The sequence below is a fragment of the Girardinichthys multiradiatus genome, chromosome 5 (assembly GCF_021462225.1).
Source record: "Girardinichthys multiradiatus isolate DD_20200921_A chromosome 5, DD_fGirMul_XY1, whole genome shotgun sequence".
In the NCBI taxonomy this organism is placed as follows: Eukaryota; Metazoa; Chordata; class Actinopteri; order Cyprinodontiformes; family Goodeidae; genus Girardinichthys; species Girardinichthys multiradiatus.
The window spans coordinates 8,846,439-8,871,877 of record NC_061798.1 but is presented as its reverse complement, the minus strand read 5'-3'; the positions used below and the strand labels follow the sequence as shown (position 1 = coordinate 8,871,877).

At 39.8% G+C, this 25,439-nt stretch overlaps 1 protein-coding gene across 3 annotated transcripts in view; it reads right to left on the bottom strand.

The window, feature by feature from the left end:
• ntn1a (netrin 1a) overlaps nucleotides 1-25,439 on the bottom strand; it is a 108,247-nt gene that overhangs the window by 20,194 nt on the left and 62,614 nt on the right. For all 3 annotated transcript variants that reach the window (XM_047364534.1, XM_047364533.1, XM_047364535.1), the window contains exons 4-6: nucleotides 25,286-25,435; nucleotides 18,529-18,582; nucleotides 5,909-5,983 (exon numbers count right to left, since the gene is read on the bottom strand). In XM_047364534.1, the coding sequence (XP_047220490.1) occupies nucleotides 5,909-5,983; nucleotides 18,529-18,582; nucleotides 25,286-25,435 (279 nt within the window). The remainder of the gene's footprint in view (nucleotides 1-5,908; nucleotides 5,984-18,528; nucleotides 18,583-25,285; nucleotides 25,436-25,439) is intronic.

Below are 25,439 nucleotides of genomic sequence, written 5' to 3'. Positions count from 1 at the left end.
CCAGGCTATGTTTAATAGTGAAAGTAAGAAAACAACTAATCAGTGATGCTAACTGGAAAAAAAAAGGCTTCAATTTGCTAGGGAGCATAAAGATTGGACTCTGGAGCAATGGAAGAAGGTCATATGGTCTGATGAGTCCAGATTTACCCGGTTCCAGAGTGATGGGCACATCAGGGTAAGAAGAGAGGCAGGTGAAGTGATGCATCCATCATGCCTAGTGCCTACTGTACAAGCCTGTGGAGGCAGTGCTATGATCTGGGGTTGCTGCAGGTCAGGTCTGGGTTCAGGAACAGTATACAGGTCCTTCTCAAAATATTAGCATATTGTGATAAAGTTCATTATTTTCCATAATGTAATGATGAAAATTTAACATTCATATATTTTAGATTCATTGCACACTAACTGAAATATTTCAGGTCTTTTATTGTCTTAATACGGATGATTTTGGCATACAGCTCATGAAAACCCAAAATTCCTATCTCACAAAATTAGCATATCATTAAAAGGGTCTCTAAACGAGCTATGAACCTAATCATCTGAATCAACGAGTTAACTCTAAACACCTGCAAAAGATTCCTGAGGCCTTTAAAACTCCCAGCCTGGTTCATCACTCAAAACCCCAATCATGGGTAAGACTGCCGACCTGACTGCTGTCCAGAAGGCCACTATTGACACCCTCAAGCAAGAGGGTAAGACACAGAAAGAAATTTCTGAACAAATAGGCTGTTCCCAGAGTGCTGTATCAAGGCACCTCAGTGGGAAGTCTGTGGGAAGGAAAAAGTGTGGCAGAAAATGCTGCACAACGAGAAGAGGTGACCGGACCCTGAGGAAGATTGTGGAGAAGGGCCGATTCCAGACCTTAAGGGACCTGCGGAAGCAGTGGACTGAGTCTGGAGTAGAAACATCCAGAGCCACCGTGCACAGGCGTGTGCAGGAAATGGGCTACAGGTGCCGCATTCCCCAGACCTGGGCTACAGAGAAGCAGCACTGGACTGTTGCTCAGTGGTCCAAAGTACTTTTTTCGGATGAAAGCAAATTCTGCATGTCATTCGGAAATCAAGGTGCCAGAGTCTGGAGGAAGACTGGAGAGAAGGAAATGCCAAAATGCCAGAAGTCCAGTGTCAAGTACAAACAGTCAGTGATGGTGTGGGGTGCCGTGTCAGCTGCTGGTGTTGGTCCACTGTGTTTTATCAAGGGCAGGGTCAATGCAGCTAGCTATCAGGAGATTTTGGAGCACTTCATGCTTCCATCTGCTCAAAAGCTTTATGGAGATGAAGATTTCATTTTTCAGCACGACCTGGCACCTGCTCACAGTGCCAAAACCACTGGTAAATGGTTTACTGACCATGGTATCACTGTGCTCAATTGGCCTGCCAACTCTCCTGACCTGAACCCCATAGAGAATCTGTGGGATATTGTGAAGAGAACGTTGAGAGACTTAAGACCCAACACTCTGGATGAGCTAAAGGCCGCTATTGAAGCATCCTGGGCCTCCATAAGACCTCAGCAGTGCCACAGGCTGATTGCCTCCATGCCACGCCGCATTGAAGCAGTCATTTCTGCAAAAGGATTCCCGACCAAGTATTGAGTGCATAACTGTACATGATTATTTGAAGGTTGACGTTTTTTGTATTAAAAACACTTTTCTTTTATTGGTCGGATTAAATATGCTAATTTTGTGAGATAGGAATTTTGGGTTTTCATGAGCTGTATGCCACAATCATCCGTATTAAGACAATAAAAGACCTGAAATATTTCAGTTAGTGTGCAATGAATCTAAAATATATGAATGTTAAATTTTCATCATGACATTATGGAAAATAATGAACTTTATCACAATATGCTAATATTTTGAGAAGGACCTGTAAAACAAAGCAAGTATTATCCTGTTTCCAAAAAATGGATGTAGTGGTTTAATTTCTTATTTTAAACAAAGTGAAAAGGGCAGGTGTACAGCCCAGCCATCATATACAGCTCCACATGCACATTACTACTGACACAGCAGTGTGATCAGTAATGGGATTACGAGGCAGGGGGTAGCTATTAGAGACGTTAGCTGAGCAGACACTCAGGGATATTACTTGAGGAATGAACCAACGTAGCCCTCAGAGATCAGATACACTCAGGATTGTGTCCCAGCATGTACTGATATGTATTATAATGACCAGATTTCTATGACGTTCCATTAAGCTTCTCCTATAATTATGATGAGGCTTTAGAGATGAACAATCTTGTGACAGGGTTTCTGCTTTCACTTACAGTGTAGAGGTAATGGAGCTACATTTCTTGGCAGCATTAAAAGGAAATCCAATGTTCAGCGCAAGGTTTGTAACTAAAATGTCTAACCCCTGCCCTAGACTTTAAGCATTATAATAGCTGATCTAAAACTGTAAATTTTCCTCTTTTTTATTTTAAGCAGAAATTCCACGTTTGGATATTTGAAGGGCCCTGGAACCAGCTGCTAGAGGATGGGCACTAACTATGAGACTTTAGGTTTTAGCTACCCAAGTTCAGAAAAACATTGTGTTTGATGTGTTGCTACCAGGTCAGACCCCAGGTTTTTTAATAATCAGTATTGGGAATTCCTGATTAAACTCAACTCCTGATACCGTATCTGTTATTGGTCTATTTTCTGGGATTATTTCAGTTGCACTCCAGAGAGATGTTCAGCTTTAACTTGCCAATTTTTAAAAATTGTGTATTGTTTTCCTGTCAGCCCCCTGCAAAACTATATTATAGGCTGTGGTTATTATTTTGTTGATATGTCAAATCTGCCTAACAATGTGTTATTCAGCCTTTACATTAACATTTACAGTCAAAGATAGACTGTACTGTCTGCTGCGGATCCCTCTTGGTCTGTGTCATATGACCTGCTCTGTGCCCTTGCTATCAGTAAAGAAAAGCTATCAGTGTCAGTGTATCAGTCGAAAAACCAGTCATTAAATTTTATAACATTCAAATCAAAATGTAAAGATTATGAACCAAGTTTTTTTTTTTTTGCACGTTTAAATGGAACCACACTGAAATACGTTACCAATTGAAATATCAGTGTCATATCATGAACAGTGACTAAGCAAGCTGTTAGCCTTGCTCTTCAGCAAACTGCTCAGCATGAAAACATCATCAGCGGAAGTAAAACATGAGCTTTTCGAAGACTGAATGTGTTCAGGCTGATATATTGCACTGTATGCCTATTGAATGACTCAGATCATATCAAGTACATCCTTATTTTTTACAATGACATTTTTTGCATTCATATGCATATTCAGAAGCTAGTAGACTGGCTTTGTGACAAAAAACAGAGGCATGTTGCCTGGAGAGGTCATGCTCTCATTTCTTGAAGCCCCCTTTTTTATTTGGGATTGTTTTCCAGCAGTTTATTATATCATTAGTACAAAGGATCTTGTGGCTCTTGTGTTCGGCCCTACGTGTAATGCAGCAGGATGGTTATACTCCCATTTTTAAATTTAGATTTTAGTTTGTTTATAATTCTCCACTTTGTCTAAATTAAGCTTATAGATTATTTCCGAAGTGCAGAGTGGTCTGATGCTGACCCCTTGCAGTTCCTTGTATCCGCCAGCTGCTGCTGTGTGATGTTTGCATTTGGTCAATAACTACTAGGGAGACTGAAGTGGCTAAATTGGTTATAGCCAGGATTCTGCTGAGATTAGACATTTCCACCCTCATTTTGCACCCCACTTTACCTCGTAATTCTTTCTACGTGCCTGCATATCAGCCACAAAGCACTGTGGCATGGTCTTCTAGTGCAGCATGGAGCTCCAGCTCCCTGCTGATCTTTTTAAAACACTCCAAAGCTCTCTTTCCTCTTAAACTAATCCAGTAGTTTCACACTGAGTTTGACTATTCAGATTTCTTAATTTCAAGTTTACTTCACAGGGATTTTGTTCCTTTCCTGAATTATACTTTAATATGCATTTGGAAACTATTGATAGATATACATTGTGCATTTCAAACACAGAATGCCCTATTGAACAAAAGCATTTTTTATGCAACAACGAACTTTAATGTATTTAATTGGGATGTTATGTGACAGAATGACAGAGAGCACATATGTTTTAAAAAAAGAGGTACAATGGATTGGTTTAGATCAATGCATATTTATGTATCAAAATGGCCCAGTCAAAGTCTGTAGCCTAGATTTAATTGAGAATCTGTGGCACAACTGCTGTTCGCAGTTGTTCTACATCCAGATGCTGTGCAAAGAACAGTGTCTGTATCTAGACATGTAAAACCAGTAGAGACTGTAGTTGTAATTCCAGTTAAAGGTGGTTCTACAAAGTATTGATTCAGGAACCCTGAATACAAATGCACACCACACTTAGATTTTTATTTGTTGAAGACGTTGAAAACTATGTAAAATTTTCCTTCAACTTCAGAATTAAGCAGTACTTTGTGTTGATCTGTGACATGACATTTGAATGAATTACATTGATGTTAAAATATTCCAAAATGTGAAAAATATGAATGGATATGAATACTTTTGCAAGGTCCTGTAATACCAGTAGTAGAAAGATGGATTAGTGAAATGTTTTAACAATCATCCAGTTAAAAAACTATTCATGCTTCTGTAGTTTAATGAGCCAAAAAGAGAAGCGATCTGATCAGTTGTGTGCCAAAGTTAAATAACACTGATTCCAAGTTTGTTCCAAGTTTGTTCTGTCATGAGTTACAGCAGCCTTAACTGATCAGTCTCCTTAATAGTAGCAAAAATATTGTGTAGCTGTATACAAACACTTTAGTGCTTCAGAGGAACCTCCATTTTTCTCTGCTTGATATTATCACAGCCATCAGTCCCAGCAGATCAACTCTAGTTTACATGAAACACATGCCAGGTCTGCTGGGAGCCTTTCCTCAGTTCATGGTTATCGGCGGGGGGAAAAAGGGATAAATGAGGGTACTCAGTCTAGATTTGAGTGATGGTTATTCCAGCAAAATATCATTTTGGCTTTTTAAACAAAAACCTTCTATTGATAGTAGCCGCCTGCTTTTTCAATTTACTTTGATTAAAATCCAATATAAAATGTTGCTTTAATAGTTAAGACGTTATTTTACAACTGCATGCTCTGAATGCCACCCCCACTCTGATATAGACACCCAGAATCAACAGCATATGCTGCTGCAGAGGCACGGCTTTTCTCACGACACCACCAGTGAGGTAGGCCCGGGTTGAAGAGGAGGTGTCTATAAGCTGACCCCTAACTCCTCCAAATCCCCACAGAACAAAGCCCGGACCTATCCGTCAACCTTGTGAAGTATGCTACGGGACGCCCTTGGTTTGGTTCAGCAGCTCTACAGCCTGACTTCAATCAGGGGAGGGGACGCGGGTGGAGGGGGAGAGGTCATATGTCTTATCCACACCTTGAATGGCGTGGCAGACTGATGGTCGCAGGAATGCAGCAGGGGACTTTCTGGTTGTGGGAGGAGGTGGGCTGATCCTTAATGAGGATCTCTTAGTGAGCCCCCACTGTCTGTCTCACTGGGCAGAGATAACCCCTCCCACACACAAACACACCTCTGTCTAATTCTATTTCCCACTCCTTCCTTCAAGCTCCTTTTCTTTCTTCTGTTTGTCCGCTCATCTCCTCATTGCTTTAAGATCCGTTTGATCCTTTGTCTGTTTTACTCAGAGAGCTAAAGTAAGAAATCAGTGTAAAAGCTCCTTTGAATAAACCGGGCCTGGTAATGTGAAAGGAATCAAAGGAACTTGGTGCCTCAGAATAAAGAGGATTTTAATTCTTATTTGTTTATATTTAATGATTATTTCTCGTGTCCCACATTTACAAAATGCTGTTGAGGAACAAGAATCGATGGATTTCCTCCATAAGATGTTTTCAAGCATCACTAAACAAAAAAATGTATTTAATGACCAGTGTTTAGTCTGACTCACCGTAACCCTTCTTGCAATACTTCTTCATGTTGATTTTCAGTTTGCCTTTTGATGCTTTGCAGTATGAGTCGCAGTCTGCAGAAATAAAAACAAAGACAAAGCAGTGAGAAGTGATCAAAGGCACAATTAAACATTTCTATATAATCCATTGTTGCTACAGGCAACTTCAACCTGACTCCTTTTATTTGATTCTTTAAGTCTATGTTTTGAAACAATACAAAATGTGTATGGGTTGTATGGTGGAATGTGAAAAGTAAAAAAATACATACATACATATATATCCAGTTAACAAAAGGTATTCACAGTTTAGTGGTTTAAATAGCAAACATATTTTTTAATAATGGTACAGGAAATTACTTCAAGTCAAAATTTAAATGATTATTAATATAAAAGCTAAATCTTTACAGAGACAAAACTGGAACAGTTTTGTTTCTTTCTGAAGTTTAAATTTCAAAAATGTTGAAGTCATTCCCTTTGTGTATTAGATTTTTTGCTATACGTTTTAAGAACCTGCGATGGCCTGGCGACCTGTCCAGGGTGAACCCCGCCTCCTGCCCATAGACTGCCAGAGATAAGCACCAGTTTCCCCGCGACCCACTATGGAATAAGCGGTATAGAAAATGATTGACTGTTTTTAAGAACTAATGTGTGTGTATGTGTGTATCTTTTTTTTAGATTTTTTTTTTTTTTTGCAGCACTAATGGCCTTTATTTTGTCATTTCTTGAAAGTAGGCAGACAGGAAATGGGGTGGAGAGAAGGCGAAGACATGCAGCACAGGTCGCCGTGGCTGGGACTCAAAACAGGGGACAGCTGCGTCTAGGGCCAAAGTTCCGCCATAGGTCGCGCCCTCAGCATGCCTCTCAAAAAAAAAAAAACATTAAAAAAAGGCCTATTCCTTGATTCTCTCACAATTAAGGCACATTAAAGTGCATTGGTTAATGGGTTGACTTACTCTTTTTATTTGGTTGTGTTGTCCAAGGTAATGTGTTCAGAGAGTAGCAACTGTATTTTCTAAAATGCACTCCCACTCTGTGGGAGGGAGTCAGGTCTATGCAGACCAGATTTCATCTTACTTGTCATCAAAATGCCCCAAACTCCAGGAAAAGTAAGAAATATGAAAAAAAGCTTTCCAAGGAGGACCATGTTAAGCTTCAGTTTTTTTATATAGAGTGTGGATGTTAGTGTAGCAGTGCTCACAGTTGGCAGCTATTCCAAGAAGTGGAAGGTGTTGGGGGGGCGGTGAAGTGGGTCAATGTCACACAAAGGGAGGTCAGGAAGGAAAAATTAGCCATCCATGAAGGGTTAGGTTGGGGAGCCTTTTTTACACAGGGTTGTGGGGTAGCAGGAGGGGTGTCCATGTTGGAGCCGTGAACAAATAAATACTTCACACAGGCTGTGGGCTTACCCTTACTGCCTCACAACTCAGTGCAGTAGAAAAGCTGTCAAACACACAGTTGTGAATGAATGGACACACTCTGAGAGTGCTTGCTGAAAGAGTCCTTGGAGTTTGTCATCTGGTTTCACAAGACACCAATTTTTTGCCTAGAAATACACAAAGGGCCTTGATTAAACAGCGTATGTTGCCCTGCTGCCAAAAATAATTACCTGTGATACTGTAATTACAATGTGTGGTGAAAAATGAACCTGTGCAATCTATGAACTCTTCTAATCTGAAAGAAGTTAAAACACTGCATAGTGAAAAAAAATCATGTTCTCCCATCCTAATACTGCACCAACTCTGATCAGTGTTGAAAACTTAAAAATCCAATGTTTGTCTCATTGAGCGCACCATACGTCAGCGCTACCAGCTCACACTGTGAACAACATTCTTCAGTCTGGATGCAGCTGCTGAGTAAGAAGGACTCAAAGTTAGCATTGTCCAGTATCAATGAGGTCTTTAAAAAATAGTCACGATAACACAAAGAGGAAGCCATTTGTTGTCTAGGACATGTTGAGACATTTCTGCAGTTCATTCAGGCAGTAAGAGAGCAAGACTTCAACAGATAATAGGAAGAGTAAACAAAAACATTTAAAATAAGAAATGCTAAATCATCTTGCTTGAAATACTATTAAAGCCCTGAGCAACTACTCTGTGAAGCACACGCAATGTGACATTGCCTCTGCTCCTAATGTAAATGAAAAACAACTGCTCACAGCAGGAAGACTAGGAAAAGCTATTAGGTTAAAGTTTAAAAAAAAGAGAAGAATAAAGAGAAATTAAAAGCACCCAAAATTGCTGTTCTCAGGCCAAACCTTTATAAAAACTGGAGTTTAGAAATTGGATACTGGGCTGTATGAACAGCAGAAATCCTTTTTGAATCCTCTAATCTCTACTCCACTGGCCCATTCCTACCAGCTGACACAGAAGTAAAAAAAAAAGTTGTATTTATCTTAGGGTGGATGATTGGCTGGTTGGAAGAGCGATGTGAGCTATGGGGTAGCTCTGGATATGAACAAACTCACTGATATGACCAATTCTTTACTACTCTTTATAGTCCATTATAATGAGGTTTCCAGGGCAACACCATGACAGAAAAAAAATGCACCAGTAGAGAAGTGAGAGGTGGGAGAATGAATAGTGGAAGACAGGCGAGCAGAAAAACATAACGAATGTAATTTGACAGAGGGAGAGAGAAAAAGATGAGAAAGTAAAAATTGGGAAAGCTGGTTACGTTATAGTGTGGTTGGGCCAGAGCTGGTGCTGGTGGTAGCAAACAGAGAAAGGAAAGCAAACCGAACAGAGGAGTCTATAAAAGCTGGAGCTGATTACCATGTAAATGATGGAAGTGGGGGCTGTGGAAAGCCATCTTTGTTTTCTCATAACCCCCCCCCCCCCCCCCCCCCCCCCCCCCCCTTGATGCCATCATGATACTTTCCTTTGATAGCCTTCGTTCCCCATTAGTGTACCCCTGAGACACAGCTTCAAGCCCCGCTGAGAGCACCCCAAGATGCCTGTTTAGGGCCAGGCAGTCCCCTACTGCGAGGACAAATGTCCCCTTTGTGCCTGCGTTACAAGCAGCAGAAGGGGAAGCAGTCTTGTAATGGTGAGCTAAAATGTGCTCTGTGTGTCCTAAGTAGATGTAGTTACTACAGTTCTTTGTTTTCCTGCCTTTCAGCTCACTGAGAAGTTGGTAACTGAGAGGTGGACCTTTGCCCCCTCTATCAAAGTACCCTGCAGCTCTTTAAACTAATTGCTTTATTCAAGTTGCCTTCAGGCAGAATACAGTGCGGCAAAGCTCGATGTCTTGGAGCCGAAACTTTACAGTGGCAAAGAAATACTTGCAGTACCGTCAACAACCAGTAGAAGATCCAATGAACTGCAAGGCCCTTTTTCAGATGTTGGACAGATAAAACGTGGGGCTCTGCCGCTTGATAAATCAGAATCAGAATCAGAATCAGAAAAGCTTTATTGCCAAGTACGTTTTTGGACATACAAGGAATTTGTTTTGGCGTAGTCGGTGCAATACAGTACAAATTAAACAGTATAAACATATCTACAATATAATATAAATATATGTGCACAGTTTTAAGTGAGTGAGAGTAAATATAGAGCAGTATAAGATGCAAGAGCAATACAACAGTGCAGGTTATCATTGTGCAAGTATGGCAGTGCAAGTAAAGCAGGAGTCCATGCTGAACGTTAATGTAACACATAGAGTTGCAGGTTACAGGTGTCCTGTCAGCAAAAACAGGGGGGGTGTGGGGGAAAGGGAGAGTGTCAGGGTGGTTTCTGGGCTTTGTTAACCAGGCTGGTGGCAGATGGGAAAGTGAAAGCATCCAGTCATTCAAACATTGTTCTCCTATAAAGTAACATTCTCAATGAACTGGAGGATAGCTAAGACTAAAAATTAGGAGAGGGGAGTTAATTGCAATGATCTTGATATTTTCTTATTTTCTGGGGGGGGGGCGTGAATGCTTACAGAATTATTTAACAAATGTAGAATTAGACTGACCCCAGGGTGACATTTTTAGCATCCCTTTTCCTCCCTATGCTAAGTTGGTTAAGCTAGGTTAAACTACATTCTTATAGAATAAAAAATGTGTAAACACAGAAAAATGTGTTTGAAATCCACAGTTTAATAATAGCTGATTTCAAATAATTTTATGTGTCCCACATTGAAATGAATGTAGAAGTGAATGTGTTGTTTTTAAATAAGTCTGAATTTATCTCTTAGAATGATTTTGAATATTAATAACTTTAACAGTATTTCAACCTGAAAATACTCACAGAGATGGCAATTAGAGGAGTTTATTAGCTGAAGGTTGTTTTCTTTTGGCGCTCGGACCCCGGTGGAAGACATGGATGCTGATGATGACATGAGCTTGAATGAACATCTTAAGGTAAGAATTAGAGAAGTCGTCCCCCCGGGATCCTGATACTGGTGGTGGAGTGGAGGCCTGAGGAAATAAGGGAGTCGGAAGGAGCTTGAAGCCTGATGGTGGAGATGTGGTGGAAGAGGGTCGAAGCTCAGCTGAAGAGCAGGAGATTCTGCGTATGAAGGTCTTTTAACGCGAAGCCTGGAGGGATGTTTGGCTGAAGAAGAATACGGACCAGAAGCTGATCAGTTGAAGCAATCCGTCTAATGGAGTAGTTAGACGGAGCCGGAAGTAGAGGTGAGTCTTTCAAGTTGAAAATTCGTCTAAACTCCATGACACCTCGGTAATAGAAGAAGAACCAGAACAAGTGAGGTATGAAGCTCCACTCTCATCAAGACCACCCATTATGCCATTCAGTCTGATCATCTGGGTATAGCAGAGTGCTGAGATTCCTTCGTTGTGTGTCTTTGTCAACATAAGCTGTTTATCTTATCTTGTCTGCAGCGTTCTTTAAACTTTTCTTTAAGAAGCCTGTAAAAAAATTGTGTTCCCTTATCATCAACTGGAGAACTTCCTGTGACTCAAACAGGCAAATAACTTTTCTTTTATCCGCTTTTATAATGAGATCTGGTCCCGGCTGGGACCCAAATGTCTGATGCCATCTGAACATCCAAGTCTGTTGGACACCTGCTGCTGCCTCTCATCCTTCAGAACAACCAGACCAGTTCAGGGACACGGCAGGCCTTGACTCGTTTAATAGCGTGGGAGATGTTAGGAGCTGGACTTGTATCCTTCGCTCCCTGAGATCCAAAAACCCAGAGCTGACATTTCCCCAGACATGTGGTGGGATATCTTCCATTACTGTGCTGATTTGGAACTAGATAAGAATGGATGTGGAAGAGAGAGAACAATTTCCTCCACCTCCTGCTATTAATATACCAGATAAAATCCTAAGAAGACTGCTTTCCTTTATTATTTCATTCTTATCAGTAGAAGTAGTTTGTTCTTAGTTGTTCATTCTTATGTTTGTTATTTTGGTTTATTGCTTATATTTCTAATCAGGAATTATGTATAAATATATATATATTAGTTTGATCAATAATATTCTTTATTTAGATTCAGTTGGTAGCTCAATTAGATTTTTCTTCTATTTTAGTGAGCAGGATAGAGCTAAATGTGTACCTTTACATAATTTACATAATTTGCTACGATACAACAATTTATTGTATTTTATTTGAATTTTATGTGATAGTACAGAACAAAGCAGTCCACAACTGTGAAGCAGAAGGAAAAGTATACATACAGGGGTTGGACAATGAAACTGAAACACCTGGTTTTAGACCACAATAATTTATTAGTATGGTGTAGGGCCTCCTTTTGCGGCCAATACAGCGTCAATTCGTCTTGGGAATGACATATACAAGTCCTGCACAGTGGTCAGAGGGATTTTAAGCCATTCTTCTTACAGGATAGTGGTCAGGTCACTACGTGATACTGGTGGAGGAAAATGTTTCCTGACTCGCTCCTCCAAAACACCCCAAAGTGGCTCAATAATATTTAGATCTGGTGACTGTGCAGGCCATGGGAGATGTTCAACTTCACTTTCATGTTCATCAAACCAATCTTTCACCAGTCTTGCTGTGTGTATTGGTGCATTGTCATCCTGATACACGGCACCGCCTTCAGGATACAATGTTTGAACCATTGGATGCACATGGTCCTCAAGAATGGTTCGGTAGTCCTTGGCAGTGACGCGCCCATCTAGCACAAGTATTGGGCCAAGGGAATGCCATGATATGGCAGCCCAAACCATCACTGATCCACCCCCATGCTTCACTCTGGGCATGCAACAGTCTGGGTGGTACGCTTCTTTGGGGCTTCTCCACATCGTAACTCTCCCGGATATGGGGAAAACAGTAAAGGTGGACTCATCAGAGAACAATACATGTTTCATATTGTCCACAGCCCAAGATTTGCACTCCTTGCACCATTGAAACCGACGTTTGGCATTGGCATGAGTGACCAAAGGTTTGGCTATAGCAGCCCGGCCGTGTATATTGACCCTGTGGAGCTCCTGATGGACAGTTCTGGTGGAAACAGGAGAGTTGAGGTACACATTTAATTCTGCCGTGATTTGGGCAGCCGTGGTTTTATGTTTTTTGGATACAATCCGGGTTAGCACCCGAACATCTCTTTCAGACAGCTTCCTCTTGCGTCCACAGTTAATCCTGTTGGATGTGGTTCGTCCTTCTTGGTGGTATGCTGACATTACCCTGGATACCGTGGCTCTTGATACATCACAAAGACTTGCTGTCTTGGTCACAGATGCGCCAGCAAGACGTGCACCAACAATTTGTCTTCTTTTGAACTCTGGTATGTCACCCATAATGTTGTGTGCATTTCAATATTTTGAGCAAAACTGTGCTCTTACCCTGCTAATTGAACCTTCACACTCTGCTCTTACTGGTGCAATGTGCAATCAATGAAGACTGGCTACCAGGCTGGTCCAATTTAGCCATGAAACCGCCCACACTAAAATGACTGGTGTTTCAGTTTCATTGTCCACCCCTGTAGTTTCAACACTTTTTACAAATAACATGCTGAAAAGTGTGGAGTTCTTTTATATTTAGCCCCACTGAGTCAATACTTGGTGGAACCAGCTTTTACTGCCATCAGCTCTGACCTTTTCTGCACGGTCTGAAATAAGGCATCCCCACAGTATGATGCTGCCATCCTTGTGTTTTCCTGTGAGGAGTGGGTGGAATGTTTGAGTCTGGATGAAGGTTAGCCTGTCAAACACACTGAGCTGTTCCTCACCAGTCAAAGCATTCAGGTCACATTCAGAGCTGTTCTGGAAGCCAGCCAACTGTACATACAGGGTGCCCTGACATGTTTGTTACAGGTCCAAGGTTCTATGCTACAAAGCTCTTACAACACACATTAAACGGCTCCTCATACAAAGTATGACAAAAGCTATAGAGAGAGAGCACTGTTAGAGGAACAGGAGTGGTACAACAAGGAGGTGTAAATGATGGCTCCCAGGAGGGGGGCACTCTCTTTCAACCAGACTGATTGAGAAACAAATTGCAGCAAATAAAGCACGTAATTAGATTATAGAGCCTAGGGAGCCGCTGTGCACTGTTCTACTCTGCTCCTCACTGAGCTGCTCACATTCAAGTTGTGAGTTTGGATCCTGTCCAGGAAGAAGAGACAGAGAGGGAAAAGAGAAGAGGAGAAGCTCCCCCGTTCACCCTCTTTTCTCACTGTATTGTCACTGAGTAAAGATGGTTTGTTTTTAACACGGAACAAGTGGAGAAGAAGCTGTTGGAGTTCCTGATTTGAGATTTTACTTTCTGGTGGCGTACAGCCCTGCTGTACTGCTATAGTGTAGAATAGATTAACGCTATTTTAAATCACACAATCATATAGTTATTCAGGTAGATCTGTCTAATATATTTCACCATTAATTAAATAATCTAATTATCTATCTGATGTTGATTCTTTTCTTTTCCCAATTGAGAATAAATTATTTTACATTCTAAAAGACCAGGAGTTTGTCTATTTCTCAGCTATGTGACTTATCTCTATAAGAGATAAGGACACTTCACCAATCTGTAAGAGAAAAATCACCCGCGGCTACAGCTTGAATGCAAGTGTTGATGTTTTATCATTCAGACTAATATATACTTACATATTTACGTTTAAATACTGACAAGAAACAAAAGCAACAAACCGGATAGACAAAAGCAAAGACGAACTCGAGGTGAAGAACTAGAGTTTTTTTTGGAAAAATAACATCATATAGACATTCAACCATGATGGTGGTGCTGTGATAATCTGGGGTTGCTTTATTGGATCTGAATGACTTCCCGTAATTGATGGAATGATGAAGTCTGCTCTCTACCAGAAAATCCTGAAGGAGTCCAGCCATCAGTTCATGCACAGTTGACTTCTGTGCATCTGGACGGTATAAGGTTCACCGATAAACCCACCTCTAAATAGCCTGAAAAATGAAGGTTGAGTAGTGGCCTAGTCAAAGTCTAGACTTTGATGTGATTGAGATTCTGTGGCTTGACCTTAAGTGTGCTGTTCACAAAATGTCTGTCTAAAACATTTAAGTAGTCTATCGCATAGAAAGCTGGTAATATTCACAAAGTTTGTGGTTGCAACATGACCAAAGATGAAAAGATTCAAGTTGTTTTAATGCAATAACAACACAAGATACCAGCAATACAGTGGTCATATGTTAATTATGAAAATTTAATACTGTGCCTATTTTTTGTTATGCTTTCTGCAGATTAGGCAGGTTACTGTCATTTGTTGTCCAAACCTTTAAATGTTCACATAAGTTAGTGGTGGTATAGATTCATGATAGAAGCGCCGCAGAGTCTGAGGGAACCGAAAAGGGTGTGTGAAGAAAGACTCATGTCTAAAAAATCCGAGGAGGGGTTCGCTACAAATTCTGATCATTTCCAGCCTCATACGTGACACACACACACACACACACTGGATATGAACATAATCATCATCGTCAGTCCAATTCTCCATCTCCTCATCATCATTAGTTACTCTAACATCCTGACAGGCCCGAGCGGCCACAGTTCAGGTCACCAGCGGTTAATCTCCCCCACATTTCGTTGCCATGCAGACGCCTCTGTAGTGACCTGTGGGAGTGGCGACCCACACCAACCGTGACCCACCAGCACAATGTGTGTTTTGTCTGGGCCACACCATCGGCACTATTCTCCACGCATTCCAGCCCTCCGTGTGGTCGACAGGGGTTGGGGGGAGCCCTGGTGCAGGAGACAAATTAATATCCACTCCATCTTCCCTTCTTTCCCTCAAACCAAGCAGACCCTCACTCCCCTCCTTCATGTAAGGCGCAACGAGACACCTGCCTCACAGCTGTTGGTCTCACGCTCGTATTTTCCATCCCTTCATATGTCTCAAACTCCATGCTCGAGCCGCAGATCTTCTGTCATTTGTTCCAGGTCTCCGCTCTGCTTTAGACTTCACATCCATCCACCTCATCTTTTATGTCATGGATCTTATGGTGTTACTTCCTCCTCGTCCTTTTTTCATACTTGGCCCTTTCACCTCTGTTGGACAAACCCTCTTATTTCTGGATAATGAGTGGTTTGTTTAAAGTTGAATTCACCCCTAGGTTTCATTGCGTTAAATTCTGTGCGTGACTATCATGCATCTGAAAAACAATCTGTACAGCTTTGGCATTGACTCTGATTTTAAAAAGTGAGGTTAAAACTCCTTACACACAAACACACACCACATCTGTTTGCAATCAGATGTGGTGTGATATCACAGCCGCTGGAATACCAGAGGTACGTTTGTTGTTCAACCCTCTCTACAAGCTCTGTGGGTAATGTTTGCATCCTCTACACCTCAAACCTGGGTGGGCCAAAGGGCCCCCTGGCTTTGCAAGGTCTCCCTCGGGGTGCTACAGCTCACAGCCTGCATGATTTCAGCCTTTGGGATCAACAAACCAATGAAAGAACAGCTAAAGAAAAGCATCATGACAGCATGGTGTTTTACCATAGAAATGATTGCATATTGACCAACAAGTTCAGTTTTGACTATTTCCTCTGCTGCAAACAGGACATCTTGTAGCTTTCTTTGTAGCCATGGCTTTCTTCCTGCTTGTCTTCCAGAAAGGCCAGACTTGTGGAGTGCATGACTGATAGTCCTCTTAACAGATTCTTCCACCTGAACAGCAAATCGCTGCAGCTCCCCCAAATTTAGAATGGGCCTTATGGCAGCTTGCCTGGCCTGTTAGCTTAAGTGGACGGCCATGTCTTGGTAGTTTGCAGTTATGCATTTTTAGACGATGGACTGAACAGAGCTCTATAAAATATTCTAAATTTGGGATATTGTTTTATACCCTAACGCTGCTTTAAGTTTCTTCCCAACATAATCCCTGAACTGTTTTCTGTGTTCCTTGGTCTTTAGGGTACTCCCTAAATAACACGCCAGTTGGCCCCTGTTTACTAATTAAGTGACTCCTGAAGGCAGGTGGTTGCACAGGATTTATTTAGTTGTATCAGAGTAAATGGGGTTAAATACATACTGTATGTATGCCGCAGTCTACAGATTTTTATTGTGAAAGTTTTTAAAGCTCTGATTTTTCTTCCAATTGCCAATTAATTTCTACTTTGTGTTGGTCTATTATATAAAATCGTAATCAAACAAACTGAAGTTTGTTGTTGCAACATAACAAAATATGACAGAGAGTTCTAGGGAAATGAATATCTTGCAATGCTCTGTATGATAAGAAATGCAGTATTCTACCTTCACTTAACTTGCTTATTTATTAGGGAAATACCCAATTCCAATAGTTTTCCAATTCCTGACAAGTGGGCCTAGAGAAAGCCCCCATAGTCCATCGCCCCACCACCCACAGTGTTATCTGAAGACAAAGCGTGAAACAGTGGGAGACGAAGGAGGTGGAGAACACTAAAAAGAAAGTTGAAGCTGGGGGTTTGAGAGACAAGCAATATACTGAGTGTGCAGTTGAGGCCTCTGTGGGGAACCTTCGGGACCTCGGAGGGGCCTGACAGCAGCTGCTGAGGCCGCTCGTGCATGCTCCCACATGCATATATAAAGGGACCCCCGTAGGGAGATAGAGGAAATAACAGTACGAGCCAGATGACTCAGCTTTTTCCAACATTACTTCTGAGGATTTGTTCAACCTGTTTAACAAGAAAAAACATCCAGTTTAAGGAATCTTTGAATGTTTTACTAATAAATGCCTTGTTTTAACATGTTTTGTACAGTGAAGGAGAAGACAGTGAAGGAAATGTAATCTATTAATACCTGATCAGAAATTCAACCAGCTAATAAGGTCACGGTCCATTCTAGAATTACAGAACCCTTAAATCTTTCCTTACAGCAATTCACCATTGGTTTGTCAGATTAAAATGATCACTGAAAAAGTTCTGGACAGATTGGCCCAGTTTAGGAAGCATTCATTTTTTTATTTCTGTCTGCCATTTTAGATCATTTGTTTTATAATAATCAGTATTAAACACATGGATAAGTCAATAACAATCCCTTTCAAATAAAAGGACCTTTAGATTGATTACACTTTCAACCTTTAATCAGCAATCCATGGCTTTTTCTTGTTTTAAGCACTGGCTGGATGAGCTCCTATATTTAACACCACAGCACACAGTGAGCAGGATCATTCAAAAAAGTAAAACAAAAAACAACTCTAAACCTCACTGTTTCTGTGGCATTTTGGGATCACCAAGTCCAAGTCTCCATAACAACCATTAGAGGCTGTCTACATCTCAACCATGTTTGGGAGCCTATTCTGTCCTACTGTCACAAATGTAAACGTGTAGAGTCAGATAAACTCTACTGGGACTTTAACTGGAACTGTATGACACAAAATCAACCTTTTTTTTGTGGCAATTGCAGGCCCCAGAACCAAATCAAATAGACAATCTACAGAATATTCTAAAGGTAATAGGGCACAAAGAGTGGACCCAGGACTGTAGACAAATGGTCTTATAAGGCTTGTCCAACTCTTAAAGGGGGTTGTACAAAGTATGGAGAGTAGGGTGCGGCAACCTAAATTCAGAGGCATCAGTCCTCAACGCAGCTGTCCCGGGTTCAAGTCCCGACCCCAGAGACCTGCGCTGCATGTCTTCCTCTTTCCACCCAATTTCCTGTCTGCCTTGATGATGGTGGTTGCACCCATACATGAACAGGAAATCATCTACAGCATGAATGAAATAAAAGTTGTCTGGATTCCTTCTTATTGCATTGCAAGATCAAAGTCTTTCCATCTATTTCTCACTACCCTGGAGAAGGAGGACTGGAAAAGCACTGAAGTTTGGGGCGATAAAGTATCATTCAGTCAAACGAACTGAAAAATCCCATTCCCATGCAGGGAAAAAAACACCCCACTGTGCCACAGTTAGACTGATTAATTGTGAAAGTGTGAGAGATTAAAGGAGGCACATCCCAGGGTTGCTGCTAATGGGTTTAATATTCATGAGCCCTTCTTGTAATGAGGGAAGAGGCAAGTGGGATCCAATCTATCCAACAGTCACTTTTTACTGGAATCAAGAGTGGAACTGAAAGTAGTGAAACATTCCATTTGGACTTACTCACATTTCCACCACATTCTGTACATATTTTACTGCACGGTTGATGTGTAAACACACACACACACATACACACACACACACACAAACACACACACACACACACACACACACACACACACACACACACACACACACACATTTAAAACTAATGTCTAATGCTCAGCTGCACTCACCTGACGGCTCCTCTGTGATGCTGGACGGAGTCGTGGGAGGAGAAACTGGAATCTCTACTCACAGAAAACAAGAGAAACAAGAAAATATTCAATTTTACATTGATTTATGCATTTATACAGAACACATATGCTTCCTGTGAATGTGCCTACAATGTGTTAATGTGCAGAAGTTCAAATATGTACTGAAGCAGTAAGATGCTAAAACTGATTTTCCTAAAAGACAAGTTTTTGGTTTTTACTCACAATATTTATGATAAAAATGTGTGATGGAGCTCTATGTAAACTTTAATATTATTATTATTATACAGTATGTGTGAAAAATTAAAGCCCTATGATATTAAATTGCCTTCACAAGCCACAACTTTGTATTCCTTTGGATGTTTTAGTGAAACAATTACCAAAAAACGTTTTTTGCAAAATCATTGCATTTACTTAGATAAAGACGTGCAAAAATATGCAGTTTAACTCTTTACTCCCAGGTTTGTGTCATATAGAGATGGGCCATTATTGTATATCATGAAGGGTGAAAAAAAATCTGATTGTGATAAAAACTGTGATTTATTACGAACATGCTAAATTCTAACTGACAATGCTTGTAAAACCCCAAACCTGACAATATAGTTGGAAATGTTACTTTTTCCACTGTTGGTCCCATCTGATCATCAAAAATCATCAATATATCTCAAAAATATGATTGCATACAAAAATTGCGTGGTGTTTAGTGGTATAACTGATGTAATGGAGTAATATATTTTGAAATGCTTTTTATTTCACTTTTATCATAAGAAATACCACATATCGTCAAATGTTTTAAGTCCAGATTGGGCATGCCTCCTGTAGAATGTAGCATCAACCGACATTACTGGTATACAGCTCCAGAAATTACTATATTGTGAAAAAACGTAAATATAATATAACTTTATCATACATAGAGTAAAATATTTAAAGCCTTTATTTTTTGCAATTTTGATGATTATGGCTTACAGATAATGAAAACCCAAAATTCAGTGTCTCAGAAAATTAGAATATCTTGAAAAAGTTAAATATTGGAAACTCACGGTGTCACAGCCTGATCAGCTAATTAACTGGAAACACCTGCAAAAGTTTCCCAATCCTCTAAATGGTCTATCAGTCTGGGTCATAGACTATACAATCATGGAGAAGACTGCTGACTGGAAAGATCTCCAGAAGACAGTAATGACACCCTACACAATTTGGGAGACCTTCACAAGAAGTGGACTGAGACTGCAGTCAGCGCATCAAGAGCCACTATGCACCTACAAATACTACACATGGGCTACAAATGTCGCATTCCTCATGTCAAGTGACTCTATCAGTGGTTCAAAGTCCTATTCTCCGATGAAAGTAAAGTTTGCATTTCATTTGGAAATCAAGGTCCCAGAGTCTGGAGTAGGAGTGGACAGGCACAGAATCCATGTCGATTGAAGTCCAGTGTGAAGTTTTCACAGTCAGTGATGATTTGGGGTGCCATTTACTCTGCTGGTGTTGGTCCACTGTTCTTTCTGCTGACAAGCTTTATGGATATTTAGATTTTTTTTTCCAGCAGGCCATGGCACCTGCCCACACTGATGAAGGTACCAAACGCTGGTAACTGAGACAGTTTGGTACCTTTACAATGCTGTGGTTACGGTGCTTGACTGCCCACCAAACTGGTCTGAACTAAATAGAGGATCTATGGGGTATTTTTAAGAGGAAGATGGGATACACCAGACCCAACAACGCACGTGACCTGAAGGTCGCTATCAAAGCAACCTGGGCTTTCACTGCACCTCAGCAGAACCACAGGCTGAACGCCTCCATGTCACACTGCACTGATGCAGTAATTCATGAGAAAGGAGGCCAGACCAAGTATTGACTGCATAGAAATGACATACTTTTCAGAAGCCTCACCTTTATGTTTTTTATTGATCTCACATAATATTCTAATTTTCTGAGAAACTGAATTTTGGGTTTTCATTATCTGTAAGCCATAACTATCAAAACTACAATAAATAAAGACTTGAAATATTTTACTCTATGTGCATATAAATCTATACAATGTGAGTTGCAATTACTAAAGTGAGTAACCAACAACATTGAACATTCTCAAGATATTGTGTTTGGAGATGTACTTGTACAAAAAAATCCAACACCAACAGCCAAACATATGAATTGTTGATCAAGCTGATCTTTGCATATTCAGGTACCTCTCAAATAGGAGGTGCAGTGGACAAAACTCTGAGAACACCCAGTATAAACTGAAGTGGTCAACAGTGGGGTTTGAGAGGTAAACTACTGCTTAGCAATACAAGCTAAATAATTTGTCTATCCACATTTTGTACTTTCAAACACTGTAGAAATGTGTTCACTAAGGAAAAATGTACAGTATTATGTGTATGAAAGATTAAATGGGATAAAAGAGTTTAAATAAACAGTTTTTAAATGTAGCTAAAATGGATTCTGAGGTTGGAATTAGTAAGAAACCAACTTTCCAAATTCAAAAGCATTGACTTTTCAGTTTAATTTTTTACATTGAAACCTAGAAATTTTTACTTGTGAATGAAACTAAAAAGCTTACCCCCTTGTTGACTATTGTCACAAATTTGACAGCAAACAGCCAAGGAGGCATATTGCTACTCCACTAATACCTGCTGATGTATTTTCAAGACATAGCAAAGTTTTGTTTTAGAAGCATTTTGTAATTTTGTCAGCAGTCTGAGATATAGCCAAATATGTCTAAATTTGATCATTTGCAATGCCTAAATCTATATATATATTGTATGTTTTTATTTTAAAAGAACAATCTTTACTTAATTTGGAATCTGCTTGACATAAACACACATTTTTATATTGTACATATATTCAGGCAATTAACGGTTTTAAATTTAAGTAAGATTTGATTTCTTTTTTGTGTTCTTTGTGTCTAGGACATACCACCTTTTAAAGTCTACATGTTGTTTTGGCAAAGTTTTTAAACACCTGTCAGCGTGGGACATACTGGAAAACTTGGAAAAAGGTTTGAAAACCAGTGGTTGAAGTCTATGTTTCAAAATCACAATAATATATATTATTGATTTAATAAGATGTTATATATTTATGGCAGCAGTGTGAATAATTGTTGTTTTTATGGTTTAAGCAAAATAAAATCATATTTTACATTTTTGTACAAACCCAAAGATCCCATGAAACTGGAGTTTTTACTTAAGGATGTCTTATTGTGAGAATCACATGTCTAATTCAGTGAGGTGAAACCTTAAGTAAGGATGTTCTTTATAAACATTTCAACATGGGAGTGACCTAATGTGACGTTATGAGTGATGGTTTTTCAGAGTCCTCCCACCATGACTGGTGCCAGTGATTCAAACCCCTTCCTGAGTTTAATGCATTGGCACAAGTGGAGCTGTTTGTTGCTTAGTCTTCCAAGAGTTGTCCTTACACACCTGACCACTTCAGCACAACTGGATAACCCTTGCCAATGTTTAGACTTTGGGTTTAATCAATTTACACTCTAAGCCAAGGGCCAGAGGTAAAACACAGCAGAGCTAGACATGCTTCTCTTTGTCAAAAAATCCGGGTATGACGTTTGCACACAAGGAAACCATGCATAGGTAAAATACCATGGCTCTTATGTCAAAAGAAACAAGATGACTAAAGAAGACATATCATAGACACATGCATAGAAAGAACGTGGACACACTGAGGGAAAAGGTGTGCAACAGTGAAGGTTTTGCATATGAATTATGTATACTTTGTATGAGATTCCCACAGTATGATGACCCTAACTACAAAATACCAAACGTTCACTGTTATAAGATTTAATATCCAATGTAAAACATGATTTAATTGCTTTTATTTAAAACACATAATCACCAATCATTTCTACTGCTGCCAAACACACTGACTGATAAAGTTAGAGTAATGTCATCTATACCATATAATATGTTATTTTGATTCTGACACAGAAACAGTTTTAAAGTGCTTAGTGTTCAGATTATTATACCTTTTTACCATTCAGCTCTTATAGAGTAACACCGAGAGTATAACAAGCTGATAGTAGCTGGCTAGTTAGTCAGGCTATCTGCTCCAGAAGCCAGCATGACATTTTAACTGGAGTTAATTGGAGTTTAAAGCCTCCTTTACCTTATTAAGACTGATGGGTAGTACTATTTTAGCTTCCAAGTTTACCACATTTATCTTTTGTGACAAAAAAGTGTAGTGGCCTTCTTAATCCAACTGACTTGCAGTGCACATTAACAGGTGTGGGGGGCGTTGCTCCTTGCTTTATACAGTTGGAGTAAACTCAGTGTTAGAAAATGTATAAATCTTCAGCAAAGATCAATATGCTATAATATGCTTAGGATTTCTTCATTTGACATGCAGATTTCTACATGGAAAGGATTTTAAACTAGAGGAACAGAATTTTCTGAAGGTTCTGAAATAGAAACTTTATAAAACCAGAATATGCCTTGATTTTACATCTTGATTTTATGCAGTCTTTTTTTACTTCGGCTGACTTCGAAAATAAGCTGGGACTGAAATGACCTTTCTCTAATTTTCAGCATTTCTAAATATCATTCTGGAGAATGATCCCACACACTGTTTGTTCACTTCTATTGACCGTTTGATGACAATAAAACAATCGCTGAGTAAATATAAGGACCGGAAGCCCCAAGGTGCAACAGTCTTCGATTATTAGGCGCCATGTGATATTAGAACACTGAGCCTGCCTCTCTGTTATTGTGTCATGTAGATTTATGCCTGACAACACTGGCTAGTGTACACAATCTCTGAGCTATAGTACAGATCTATTAAAAATAAAGCCAGTAAAGCTTTACAAGAGTAACAAGGGGATGCACTCATTTTTATATCAAATTTAACACGTCAGATTTTAATGCCAAGAACTTTGTATCTTAAAATGGCAAGATTACCAAATAACCTGAGTCTTTTTCAATACTATGTTTCAACATCAGGTCATTTCTTAGCTGTTATTGATATCATCTAATTTGTATTTAGTTAGTTTGAGCCTCTTTAGGATGCTGGTGTTAAAGCTCAGGGCCATCATTTTGATTTATAGAGCTTGGATGCTTGTGCTACAACAATTCAGTAGTTTAATGGTGTGTTTATTTAGACATGCAGAATTTCCGGTAGGAAATCCGAAAGATGGACACCAAGCACTTGTCTGGTGACAAGGATGGGATACTCTCACTGCACATGTGGATTTGCAGCAAATGTTGGATTGTTTGAGTGTTTTGGATATGTATATGTGTGTAGGCCTATACTGTAGGGTGTTACAGATTCAGGTGATTCTGTTTTGTAAGGTTAGAAGGAGTTATCATTTTACCTGAGTCTTCATTTAGCATAAATGTAGTTTAGTGGGTCCTAGAAGCTGAAGCTAACAGCAAGTCTGAAAGGACTCAATACCGAAACAGACTTCCCTCTTAAAACTACTCAGATCTTAAAATCCTCACAGTGGTTTATGTCGACACTGTATCATACGTTTTTAACTGTTGACACATTTGGAATGGCTGCTTATTTACATAGAAAACAACGACTGTATACACCGAATATGGAGGTAGGAGGCTGTGCGCCACCAAGAATCTTCTTGCTTGAAACACTTGCTGAAAACTGTAAAAGTAAACTGTTTCTGGTCATATTAACTTTCTGATAGAAATGTAAGGCAGGTTAAAAATGAATAAAACTGATATAACACTTTTGCTTTTTACACCACTTTACATTTATTTTAGAGTCAGTTTGACTGGAAATGCGTGCCATGTTTTCATTCTCAATGTCACGCAGGAAGCTTTCTGCCATCTCCAACCTCCATTTCAGTGCTTTCTGTGTAAATAACCAACCAATGCGCACGTGACAACATTTTATAAAAGTCAGGATTTCTGCACATTTTAGTAAGCTCAAATTTAGACATTTTAAGACATTTTACAGACTAGGGACAGAGACAAGATGTTTTCCCTGTATATGTGGGCCTTATAGTTTTGACATTACACTGCGAGTTGCAGTACGTTAAATAAAACAATTCTAACCTAAAAAACATTAAAAGAAGGTAAAAAAATAAATAAATAAACAAACCCATGGAGCAAGTAAAGAAATAGAAATTGGAGGAATAACTAGATCAAATTTAAGACCTACAAAAAACTCAGTGTTAGGAAATCTGCTAAATCTGTCCATGATCAGGTCTTTTTTTGGCCTTATATTGACATCATTAAATTTAAGGCTTTTCAGAACATTTTAATGTTTCATGGAACGAATGATAGCCACCAGTCCAAATCTCAAACTGAAAAAAGGGCTGGTGGAAGTTAAATAAGAAATGAATCAGAGCCTCAATGTAGAAATTTAGCCATATCTAGATGAACTGGAAATGATTTTCTAATAAACAGTCTGAAGAGACTTCTGACATTTTGTGGCCTAAAACTAAGAAAATCAAATAAAAATTTGAATGACACTGAAACCCTTAAGGTTCATCAACAGAATTCCCATAAACCTTCATTTTTGTCAGATCGGACTTGTTTCAAGATGATAGATGTCTGTTTTGGTTTTGGGCCCTCTCGGACTAGCTGCTAGAGACAGCTAATCTGATTTCACACTAACTGACTGCACCTCAAGCAATATCTTGTGATTTCAACATATTAACTGCTTAAAACATTTAAACAGAACCTTATTTTAAAACATCCTGAACTATCCATTTAAGAGCTAGAGTTAGGCAAGTTTGTGTCCTAACATAATGTAGGCTGGTTCCACGTACTTATGCAGGGGGCAATGGGCGAGCGGCTCTGCTGGTAGCCTTTAGCGCAGCGGTTGCACGTGATACCAGTCACGCCGTCTTTACAGGGACATTGTCCTGTGGTTTGGTTACAGGTTTTGCCAGCAGCGCCCACAGGATGGCAATCACATGCTGT